Here is a 12,982-nt window from a genome sequence, read left to right on the forward strand (position 1 = left end):
ATAAAGCCATGGGAAAAACCATGACATTTTTTATCTAGTAAAAGCCCCGTCGGGATATTACAGTAACTATTCATTGCGCATATAAGGGTTAGATGTGACACATTGGTTACACCAATCATCAATACAGTTCGGATACAAAAATTTATTTTTCAGAATAAATATACCTTGTCTAGGTGGTTATAATTATCAATTGTGAAGGTCAAAGGTTTTGTAGGTCTAATGAAAACTTTAGGACTCAATACAATTTTGGTTGGGCAGTTGACAGGCTAACCAAATTTCATTGATCACAAACGCAACACTACAACATGTAGTTTTCCAGAACAAAATATACTATTCAGATACTAGAAACAAGTGCTATGTTGGCAAGCTATGTATAGACAGCTCAAAATTGCTCAACTTGGAAAATCTTGTTTGTTAGAAAGGAACTAAGGGAAACTTGATACGTATGACCATGAGTCCATAGAACCGACCTTTTAAACTGTCAGCTGACAGCAAGTGTGAACTACTTAGAAGTTTGGTACAAAAGTTAAAGATAAACTTTCATAAAAATTTTGTAGATTTTATAAGAAAGTATCAGTATTTTCTATCATTTGGGATTTATTAAGACATTTGAAGTGATCTGATTGCCAGAATTAATATCCATAAAACTTTATCGAAATAGAAAGACTCCAAAGAAAATACATGCAAAATAAACTGACTAGCTACTATCAATGCGATAGTTGATATCAGCTATTGCATTCAAGCTAAAGCATTACATGTCTCTATTCTCACGATCTTTCAGCAACTTTAGATGTCATACTCGGCCTTCATTTAATTTAGGCAGTTAAACCATGATCAAGTTTTATTGATTTTCATCTTGAAACATCCTGGCAGTCAAATCACCTCAAACACAAAAAAAACTTCAAATTATAGGAAAATACTGATACCTTCTGAAAATATTTACAATGATTTTTGTGCAATTCACCTTTAGCTCTATATAACGGTTTGGTTTACTTACAGCCAAATTTGTTTCTCAAGCACAGGATGTTTTATGATGGAATTCATCAATGGTCGATTGCTTAAGAATTCAACCAGTGGTGGTCCTTTTGCTACCATTATTGACCCAAGAGAACTTGACTGCGGACTACCAGTTGGAGAATGCGTGAGTTATTAGTATATCTATTGCCGAAAATACGGTAGAAACTTCAACAGCCTCCAAAAATATTTTTGAAAAAAGCTTGTTGTTTTATCTATGCTTTTAGCTATATATATTATATTATATATAGTAATTTACTAGCAATATCTTTCTTTTGAATTTTAAATGTTTTTCAAAATATGCCAAAAAATAATAAAAAAAAAGCAGTACAAAAGTTGGTCTATGAAATCTTTAAATATTACAAAATGAACATATAACACTTATTTTTGACACCCAGTGTTTGAGGATTATTATTAAGGAGCTAAAATTAGGCGAGTCAGACTAGAACCAGTTCAATATCTCTAATTTGCTTGTATGACAAGATCTTGGAGCAGTCAGTCTGAAGTGAGAAAAACCCCGAACCGCAGAGATAATGGTTTCCACCACAAAGTTGGAGTTTAATATTTGCATTGGCTTACGTACAACCACTGCCCTGTTATGAATTTTATCAAAACTTGACCTTCTGCAGTGAGAAATTTACAATAATACTTATTAGTTCAACATGACAGATCACCTGAGTTTACCAAACAGCTTTGAAGCAAACTTTTTGGCAAGACAGTCTATATAATAGTATATACATGTATGATAGTGCTAAAAATCAAATTTGGTTTTAAAAGTCTCTTTGTCTGTTTGAAACAAGATATTAGTGAGGATGAATAAAATGAAGCAGCCCAAAATGCAATTTTTTGTGAGTTTGAACTTTCAAGCACACCTGTCACAACCTGTCACATTGTTGAAACATATCAGCTTGGTACTTTTTTGACAATATTCTCACAATCAGTCTATCATTGTTTATATAAATCTTGCATTGCAATATTTACAGGACACAGTGCGAACAATAAAGAAGGTTATACTGGCAGCGAGAATTGTAGTTACATGTGCCACAATCGTTTGCATTGTCATCCTCGGGAAGTACAAGATATTTATTGAGGTAAGACAAAGGATGCTAGATTTTGAGCAGTTGTAGAAGCCTTAAAATGCAAAAATACACACTTTCAAGTTTGAGACTCAAATTATCAATAGTAGGTATGCCGCTAGAGAAGTATTGTAATTGTATTTTTCTATATTGACAGCTGTTTCATTTCAAATATAAATATTTGTCAAATAACATCATACAACAATCAAAAGAGAAAAGAAGGCAACAGTTAACCACTAAAATTAGATAAATAATTTGATGAATAGTATTTAAATTGTGTTTCTCTGTCAAAAGAATTGATATTAGGTGGGATATTGTTAAAGTAATTGGTGATGACATTTTCAAAGCAAATGGTATTGTGGTGTAACATTTGTTCGTACGTTGAAATGAGTTGAGAGCCTGTAACTGTCTAGTGAAAAACGAGGGCACAAACCATAAAAACTCTTGAAACATTGAATTTGAAAAAAATAAACATTTAGCATAGGTAAAGTGAAAAGGTGCGAAGATTTGGAAAAGTCATTTGTTGAACTTATAGATGATATAATAAATGGAATAAAAACTTTTGACATAAACATAAAACGTAAACCACAATTTGACTATAAAAAACTAAAAACTGGAATTTGTTCGTAAAAGCTTGAAACCGCTAATGCAGATGGAAACGCTGAAAATGCTGAAAATGCTAGATGCCCGTTTATTTATTCACATAAACAGCTTTAATGTTTCCACATACTGGTAGTTGTTGATTCTATGTTGGCACATAGATATTTCCTGTTTGAAATGGTTGATGTGAATTATGGCCGAAACATTTGTGATCCACAAATAGCTAGACCTCAGGTACTCATTAAACCATGCAATAAAACAAATTTTACCATGCTAAATGCAACTAGTGCCTAAACATTGTGAGTCGATAAGTTAACATGTGTGTGTGTCTGTCACATATCTTGACAAAGCTTTAAGCAGTCAATTATTGGCCAACTGAACTAACGTCAGTTCTATAAAAAAACATGTTAACTGCATATGATGTTTTATTTGCAGCCCACAGATATTTTTTTCTGTTTTATTCTAAGGGCTGCTACTAAAATCAATTATAGGCTATCAGAATGGTTCCAATTCATTAGGCGAACATTATGGGTAATGAGGTTATTGATCTACCAAACAGGACTAAACCAGAAGTTTAGTGACTGTTGAAGTTGGGACCAACTCTAGTCATCAACCGAGGAGGTAACTCCTTATTGCTGACATTAAGGATGTTTTATATAGTTACTGTTAATTAAAAAAAAACATACCATTTGCTATTGAGACTAACATTAACAGTAGTATAGTGAGAGCAGATCTACACATTTGTGCACTTAAAGTTGGATTTTGGGTACATTTTAGCCCGAGAACCTCGGAGAATGGTGTTGTCTGATGGAAAGTTTGGGGGGGTAGGTGTGTGAGTGTTGGGAGCTAAGGTTATGAAGTTTGAGAGGAATTGTGGGAAGGATGCGGTGCTGGTCGAGAGGAATTGTGGGAAGGATGAGGTGAAGAGGGCGATGGTTTCGGGTTTCGATGCGATGGGTTTGGGGTTCGGGTGTCGACGAGTTGAGCGATCGATCGTCGAATGGTTGGGGTCGGGTTGGCGACCGGTGGGGTGAACGGTGTTATGTCGTTTCGGTTGAATGAACGCTGATGTTGGACGAGTTCGGGCGTGTCTATTCGTGGAATCGATTAACTGTCCATTCACTATTTATAAGTTAAGAGTTTTATATATATGAACATTATATCATTGAGAAGTTCAACTAGAAGGAATATAAAATTATGGAAACTATTCATAAGGATAATTCTAAAGTTTACAATTCTTGTGAAGAAGAAAAAGATGAAACAGATGGATTAGTTGAAGAGGCTGTATTATTACATAATCATTTTGATAACATCACTAAATCTACATCAAAACCGCTTCGACAAAGTTTGCTTCAATTTTTTGGAGTGGTTTTAATATTACTTGCAATAACTGTAGCTTCATCTTTGATTGAATATTTTTTTATTCGGATTACAGGAGAAAAGATGAATGCTACTGTGAACTATGTAGAAGTATTTTTTCAAAATTTTGTGAATAATGAAAGTATGATTTTTGAAACATCTCCTCATCATTATAATTAGTTTAAATGAAAACTTCAAATGTTAGTAATTATCAAAACATGGAGAAAGACGGACTACAATCAATTGATGTGAGGTTACATTCTCCTTTCACATCTATGATAACAGGACCAACAGGATCAGGAAAAACTCAACTCGTTAAACGGTTGATTGAACAATCTCAATTAATATCTACTCCTCCTCCAATCGAAATTATATATTGCTATGGAATATGGCAGGAAGCTTTTGAGGATATGAAAGGAGTGGAATTTCATGAAGGATTGAAAGATCCGAGTACTTTTCCCAAAGATGGAGAAAATAGATGGATGATCATTGATGATCTAATGGAGGAATTATCATCAAATATCAAGATGGCTAACAATTTGTATACTCGAGAAAGTCACCATCTAAATATTAGTATTCTTACTATTACACAAAACTTATTCTTTGGTAAACTTAGAACAATTTCGCTGAATAGTCACTATTTTTTTATAGGAAAAAACCCCAGGGATTCTACATCAATCACATTTTTAGGAAAACAAGTTTTTCCTGGACAAGTTAAATATTTTCAGGAATCCTACCGAGATGCAACATCTTCACCATATTCCTTCATGAGACTGGACCTCCGACAAGAAACCGATGATACAATGAGAATTATGGGAAATTTCCCTCCTGTTGACTCTACGCCTATGATTATTTATAAGCCTAATTAAGCAAACGATTTTGATTTGTATTCCATAATTAAATAAAACAAGTATATATTCCAAGTTCTCTTTAAATATTCACCATACCACTTCTGTATCTTCCTCTGAGTGATTACTATAACATCACTAAAATTATCACATAGATATGGCTGAAACAAAAAGAATTCACCGAAATTTACTAACTTTATTATCTCTAGTTGGAGATTCTATTTCTTCTCAACAATCGATTATTAAAAATGCTAAAACGGATTTAATTTTAGCAATTATTGATTGTGTGAAATTACTCATTAAAAGAAAAGAACGACTAACTGATGCTCAGTATAAAGCTTTGAGTCGACAAAGTAAAAACATCGCTCGACTGATTAGTCCTAGAACATCGAATTTGGAAAAGAAACAACTTTTGCAAAAAGGAGGGTTTTTATCGGCTTTACTAGGTCCGATCGCGGGTGCTATACTCCCAGGATTAGTTGAACCATTGCTCGGAGGATTGTTTAAAACACGAAGAAGAAAATAATTAAGTTATCATGGATAATTCTCCACTTTCTAAGAGAATGAAAAAAAAAACAGAGTAATTCTGCAAATACTGAACAGTCTTACCGATGAACTTGCAAGTTCTGCTTTACCTCATATGAAAGAAGAAGTAATTAGAACATTACTTGAAATTGTTAAAAATATTATATATGGGAATGTACCTTTAACGAAAAATCAATACCATTCTCTGAGTCAACATAAAAAGGAGTTGATGAATATTATCGATGAAAACAAACCTCTTAAATATAAACGAAAGATTTTGCAAAACGGAAAAGGATTATTGAAACGGATTATAAAGCCATCCCTCAACTTGTATTAATCATTCAGCAGGAAGATGAGCTTTCCTAAGTATACAAAAAAAATTTTTTTGGTTTCTGAAGACGAGTACAAAAGGAACCAATTTAAAAGTCAACAGGATTCAAAAATTATCAATGATGGCTATAGTTCGTCACTTCGTTTCAATCCATTAGAAAATCCAAGAGTAAGTAAGGTTAAGAAGACCAGAGATAGGATGCGTCAAATTAATAACGATAACACTATTTCAGACTATAACAAAGTTAATTTGTATGCAGCTGAACTTCAAAAATTTTTAGATGAAATGAATTCAATTCGGAGTTATCCAATTCAACAGTCTCCGACTATTCGAAATCCGATTTCAATGATGTCACAAACACCTTCAGCTCCACAAAATTCAAAAGAAACTCTAAAGAAAGATACACCTGAATTACCCAAAGATAATTCGTCTCAAGACTCTACAGTTTTAAAAGAATCGCCAAAAAAAGAAGACACATTATTACCACCGAAGTTAAACGATGAAGAACCATCGTCAAATTCTTCTAGATCTTATTCCATTTCTTCAATAGTTGAAGACTTCGGTTCGATTCAGGATCGAACTAAAGCGAAAAATCTTCTGGAAAAATTGAAAAAGTCTGGAAATTATGATTCTTTAACCGGGAAAATAACAGGATCTACAGGAGAGATTAAACCTGAGAACTTACGAAATCTTCTTGAAAGAAAGATTCGAGTTAAAGATAGTTCAATTGTATCTTCTCCCTTTTCTCCAAGTTCATTTGAGAAACAATATAACTTATTTGAAAAAATTATCAAGGAGTCGAACTCGAATTTATCAAATAAATCAAAATCCAATTCGAATAGATCGTCTTCACGAAAACCTTATGTAGGAACAAGAGGAAAATGGACGACTTACTAAATGAATTCTATTATACCCCGGATCTACCATCTTCATTAGGTGGAGCACGAAAACTGAATGAAGCACTTCGGAGAAAAGAAAGCGAACAAGAAGTTAGAGATTGGTTAAGTGGTGAAGATGCTTATACGTTACACAAACAAATAAAAACGAAATTTAGAAGAAGACCTACAATTGTTGCAGGAGTTGGTGAACAATTACAGGCTGATTTAATGGATGTTAGATCTCATCGAGCTGAAAATGATGGAATTACATTTTTACTTACAATGATTGATGTTTTTTCAAGAAAAGCATGGGTAGAGCCTCTTGTTAACAAATCAGGTATATTGGTAGCAAAAGCCTTAAAAAAAGTATTGGATGGAACTAATTATAGAGTTTTTCAAACAGACAAAGGAAAAGAGTTTAATAATCGAGATGTCAAAAAAGTTTTGAAAGAAAATAAAGTAAAATGGTTTACATCTGAGAATGAGACAATTAAAGCTTCCATCATAGAACGATTCAACAAAACATTACGGGTGAAGATGTATAGATTCATGACATATTCGGATGATCGTAGATATATTGATGTTTTACCACAAATGGTAAAAGCATATAACAATACTATTCACACAACATTAGGAATAAAACCAAATGATGTAAATTATGAAAATCAAGAAAGAATCTGGAATAGGATTTATGAAAATGGAGAATATAGTTCTGACAGTACTCCCAAATTCAATATTGATGATTACGTTCGTATTAGTAAAGCTAGAACAGTTTTCGAAAGAGGTTTCACAATAAATTTGACAGTTGAAGTTTTTCAAATTACAGAAGTGCTTGATTTTGAAAGACCGATTATCTATAAATTACGTGATTTAGCAAACGAACCGGTTGATGGAACTTTTTATGAAGATGAACTACAGAAAGTAAAAAAACCCGCATTTTTTCGAATTGAGAAAATTCTCAAATCTCGGAAACGAGGAAGAACAAAGGAAATACTCGTTAAATGGATGGGATATCCTGATTCATTCAATAGCTGGGTCAATGAAAGAGATTTTGTTAAATAAAAGAGGATGATAAGCAATTGAACTTCATTGAAAGAATTGAAAATGTCGGAGTTCGTAACTCTTCCTTCTGATGCTAGTTTTAGTGACTTTCCTAAAAATACTAATTCAAACTTTACAGTTAGACTAGCCAGATATGTAGATTTTACAAAAGGACAATGGGAAGTTGCTCTAAAAGATATATCGTTTTTAAATAATTGGCCAAATGTAGTAGAAGGAATAATAAGCATCACAAAAGCGGAACTTAATGGGAGATTTCGTCGTTTCGACATAAAAATTGGAAATGGAAGATACGAAGATATAGATGAAGTAATTCAACGAACTCATGATGTTCTAAAACCCTTCAATCTCCATCCAACTATAGAATTCGAATACGACAAAATATCCAACAAATCTATGTTGTATGTAAGAGATTCGAGTGTTCAGGTTTCGTTTTCACAAGATTTCGCAAATATCTTAGGATTAGATCCGAAGATAACTTATAATGTGGGAAAACACGGAAACATCACATCTCCGGATATCAACTATGGATTTACATCATTATACGTATATTCATCAATTGTAAGTAACAGACTCGTTGGAGATGCAAATGTACGATTGCTACGAGTTGTCCCAGTAAGTGGAAAGAAGTTCTCTCGAGTTTATACAGAATTCAGTCAAGCGCATTACGTTGAAGTGGATAAAATTTCTACTGATGTGATAGAGACCCTTATAACAAGTGATGATGGAAAAAAAGTACCATTTGATGGAGGGAAGGTTATACTAACGGTTCATTTCAGAAAGAAACAATGAATTCCATATTAATTCCATATACTCCAGAAGACTCAAAAAACTTTTACATTCAATATTACACGTCTAATCAATCAGGAAATGGCGGATTGACACCATATAAAGGAAAGAGAGTGATGGGAAATGGACGACTATCAGGAATATTTAAAAAATTAGCAAAAGCTGTTGCGCCTCTAGCAAAAAAAACGGCTATCTCATTAGGGAAAAAAGGGTTAGATGCTGCATCCAATTATCTTAATAACATGGTAGAGAGACCAAAAGAAGAAGAAGAAGAAACAGATGAAGTAGTAATTCCAAGAGTTAGAAAACCTGGGAAAAGAAAATTAAATAACCGTAGCAAACCTGCAAAGCGACGGAGAAAAGCCACTCCAAATATTTTTTAAAATTTGAAAATGCTTTATATATTATTATCTCAATATTTTTTAGTTCATTTCATTGACATACATCAATAGTGAAAGATGAGTTCTGGAGAGATTGGTTCAACAGGTTTAAAAATATCGGGTTCTCCTTTTACGATAAACGAAAGTTTGGGTATATTTGATGTTCCAGGCACACATAGTTCGGTGGAGCGCGGATATTATAGTGAATTAGCTCCGTCACGTCTCAGTGAATATGGGCCAATTGAAATTGAAATACCTGGAGATGTAGATCACTATATCGATTTAAGTAATTCATATTTGCAAATCGAAGGAAAAGTAGTCAAGGACGATGGTTCCAATTTAGACAATACTGCTGCTAATGTAAATGTTGTACCAGGGGATGCGTTTTTTCATTCGCTAATCAAAACAGCAACATTCAAAATTAATGGATCTGTTGTTGAACATTCAAGTGATTATCCTATGAGATCGTTCATAGAAACCCTTCTCAATAATAGCAGAGAAGCAAAACAATACCAATTAAAAGCAGAAGGATGGTTTCAAGATGATAATCTTGCAAAAGATGGTGCGGAATTCGATAATAGTGCGGCTACAGCAAGAAAGAATCTTATTAGAGGTTCAAACTCATTTGAGTTTTTTGGACGACTCCATCTTAGCATTTTTCAACAGGAAAGATATCTCATTCCAGGATTGAATTGTAAATTAGAACTAGACCGAAGTAAACCAAGTTATTGTTTGATGGCAGCAACAGCTACTCCTGGAGGAGGGGGAAAAGTAAAGTTGACGAAATGTGTACTTCATCTTCGAAAATTAAAAATCAACCAAACAATTCAGCTTTTACATAACGAAAAACTACTTAATGGTGTTAATGCAAAGTATCCTCTTTCTCGGGTATACACCAGATCTTATAATGTGAATACTGGATTAACCCATACTCAAATAAAAATTGCTGATAACACACTTAGACCAAATTTAATACTTGTTTCACTTTCATCACACGATGGAGAAAATGGATCATACAATCGTAATCCTTTCAAATTTGGTCATTACGATGTGAGTCATGTAGAACTACAAATTGATGGACTACCTTTTGGAAAACGATATACTCCAAATTTTGTAAATAGAATGTATACTCGACCATATGTACAACTTCTAAATGCAATGGGAAAAGATCTTTCTTCTGAAGGAAGTGGAATTGGACTGAGTGAATATGAAACTGGACTTGCAATATACGCTTTCGATTTGACAGGAGATCTCTCATCCGAAGGATTTCATTTAATGAGACATGTTTCACTAACAATCGATATCGGTTTTCGGGTTGCAACACCAGAAAATGTCTATCTTAATACATATATACAAAAAGATGGAATGATGGAAATCGCTTCTGACTTTAGTGTTCGACTCAGTGGTGGAAGCATATTCTAAGGATGAATACAGCAAATATTTTCGATGTTCTTTCCCAAGATCACATGACTAATAATCATTTTTTTGCTGTCTGTGCAAGAAATGAATTTATAGAACAATTTTTATCGAATGAAGGAATATATATTTTTAACACACACTATTCTTATCAACCAGGAGAACACTGGATAGGAGTTATTCGAACAAAATCCGAAATTAATTATTTCGATTCAACAGGACGAGATCCTTCAACATATCCAGATGTCGCTCAAATCTTAAAACTTTCTGGAATAAAGTTAATTAAATGGAATGATGTTCTACTCCAAGGTTTTCTTTCAACAACATGTGGAGATTACTGTCTTCTCTTTGCAATATTTTGGAGCAGAGGATGTTCAATAGAAGATTTTCTAACAGTTATGCTAAAAATTTCTGAAAAAGATACACGAGATCATGTAGTTCGAAAAACTATACTAGATAGATATGATTGGAATGGAAAAATTAGTAAAAGTCTTAATAACGAAGAAAATGAAGGTATTGACAATGTACATATTCAAGGAACTTCCCAAATTGTTAAATTACTAGAAGAACTGACATAAAATTTTTTTCTATACTTTACAATTGAATATACATATATACTTTATATCGAAATAAACTTGGTAAAAGATACAACCGAATGTTATTTACTTTTTTTGTTGAATATGTGTGTAGTTAATGCTGTAGAATGTATATTATGAATAACGAACAATAGTACATGTGAATAAGGAATACAATACAAGAGCATTAGAAAAACGTGTAACGTATCCTCGAGGATAAAAACAGAACTGCGTGCGCATGCACTAACCGGAAACGGCAAAGCCAATGATTCAATAACGTAACATTTTTGATATAAGTTTTATATATTGATATACTCACGCTGAGTTGGAGTTATCCTCAAAATAATCCACATATTAATCCATGTATGCCTCTTTACTAGTTCATCATCTTCATCTATTTACTGGTCGAGAGGCTGTTATGGAATGGTTAAGCCAAACCAAACAGGAGAATTCCATAGGTAAACCTAGGAAAACAATCAGGTCGAATGCCAAGGCGCTTGTCCACACAACAGCCCCTGAAAACAGCGACACTCAACGAACTTAATCGCGAGTAGCCGACTAACCGAATTCTAGCTGAAGCATACAAGCCTTATGGTATCAACGCTCGATCGACCCAAATTCTCAAATATAAGTAGGCATCAAGAGATGGTTAATGAGGCAGAATATTCCATCAGATCATGCAATGCTTATATAGTGAATTGAAGAATGATGGGTGTGTCCAAAGGAATTAATGAGGCGAAAATAGCAAACAGATTTTCGCGAAATTGAATTTCGCGAAAGTTGACTATATAATATATATGATGTGAAATTTCGCGAAATCCAATTTCGCGAAAGTCACTTTCGCGAAATTCAATTTCGCGAAAGTTGACTATATAATATATATGATGTGAAATTTCGCGAAATCCAATTTCGCGAAATTCACTTTCGCGAAATTCAATTTCGCGAAAGTTGACTATATAATATATATGATGTGAAATTTCGCGAAATCCAATTTCGCGAAATTCACTTTCGCGAAATTCAATTTCGCGAAAGTTGACTATATAATATATATGATGTGAAATTTCGCGAAATCCAATTTCGCGAAATTCACTTTTCGCGAAATTCAATTTCGCGAAAGTTGACTATATAATATATATAATGTGAAATTTCGCGAAATCCAATTTCGCGAAAGTTGACTATATAATATATATGTGTAATTTCGCGAAATTCATTTTCGCGAAATTGTAAGCATAGAGAAATGTTTTGTAATCTATTTATAAATTTTCATTAAACTCACTCAAGCGTTTTACAGATGCTCAACTTTATAAAAGCAATCGAGAACAAATCATTATTATCATAACACTCTTCATAAGCTAACAGAATTCTGAGAAGGGTAAAATGTCAGAAGGGAAATGTACAGATAGTTGTGTTCAAATTTGGGCTACACCATGGGAATATTGTACACACGGACTACTTTCCTGTACATGTGGACATGTATATGATGGATTAGCACAATGTGTACATTGGTAAGTACATTTTGAAATTTTAAATTCTAAAGTTTTATATGAATATATAATTATTCATTTTATATACATCATCTTTTCTCAATTTTCAATGGATTTTCAAAAAATTAAACAGGTATCAAGAAGATGGTGAGGAAAGTGATGAAAAAAACATCTCGAAAGAAACAAACTCTCAAAATAGTGAAACGGAGTTGCAATTGGATTTACCATTGGATTATCCTATAGACAGATTACCTTCCTGCACATGTGGACAAGACGTATACGATGGCTTAGCTCAATGTATATTTTGGTAAGTAGATTTTGAGAATTTTAAAACCAAAGATATATAGTTATCCATTTATTTCATCCTTTCTCATTCCTCAATGTTTTATATATTTAAACAGTGATGATGCAAAACAAAAAGAAGATGATGAGAAAAGCGAGTCAAGCAGCACATACTTCTTTCTCGATAAGAAAGAATTACAATATTCTGAAGTGACAAGCTCTTCATCTCCACAGAAAACTGACAATTAGTATTTATAAAAAAAGATTTTTTTTTTTTTACTGAATGAATATATATGCAAATCAATAGAACCTTTAGAAATAAAATCTTCATCTCCAAAGATGGAGAATTTATATTTTATTGTATAT

At 33.1% G+C, this 12,982-nt stretch overlaps 1 protein-coding gene across 1 annotated transcript in view; it reads left to right on the forward strand.

Moving 5' to 3' along the window:
* The window catches only part of LOC137401949 (cyclic AMP receptor 1-like), a 38,157-nt gene that overhangs the window by 11,807 nt on the left and 13,368 nt on the right, over positions 1–12,982 (forward strand). Inside the window, exons 2-3 of the mRNA XM_068088420.1 lie at positions 1,000–1,141; positions 1,998–2,105. Coding sequence (XP_067944521.1) covers positions 1,031–1,141; positions 1,998–2,105 — 219 coding nt within the window. The 5' untranslated portion in view covers positions 1,000–1,030. The remainder of the gene's footprint in view (positions 1–999; positions 1,142–1,997; positions 2,106–12,982) is intronic.

The sequence above is a fragment of the Watersipora subatra genome, chromosome 8, assembly GCF_963576615.1.
Source record: "Watersipora subatra chromosome 8, tzWatSuba1.1, whole genome shotgun sequence".
Lineage (NCBI taxonomy): Eukaryota > Metazoa > Bryozoa > Gymnolaemata > Cheilostomatida > Watersiporidae > Watersipora > Watersipora subatra.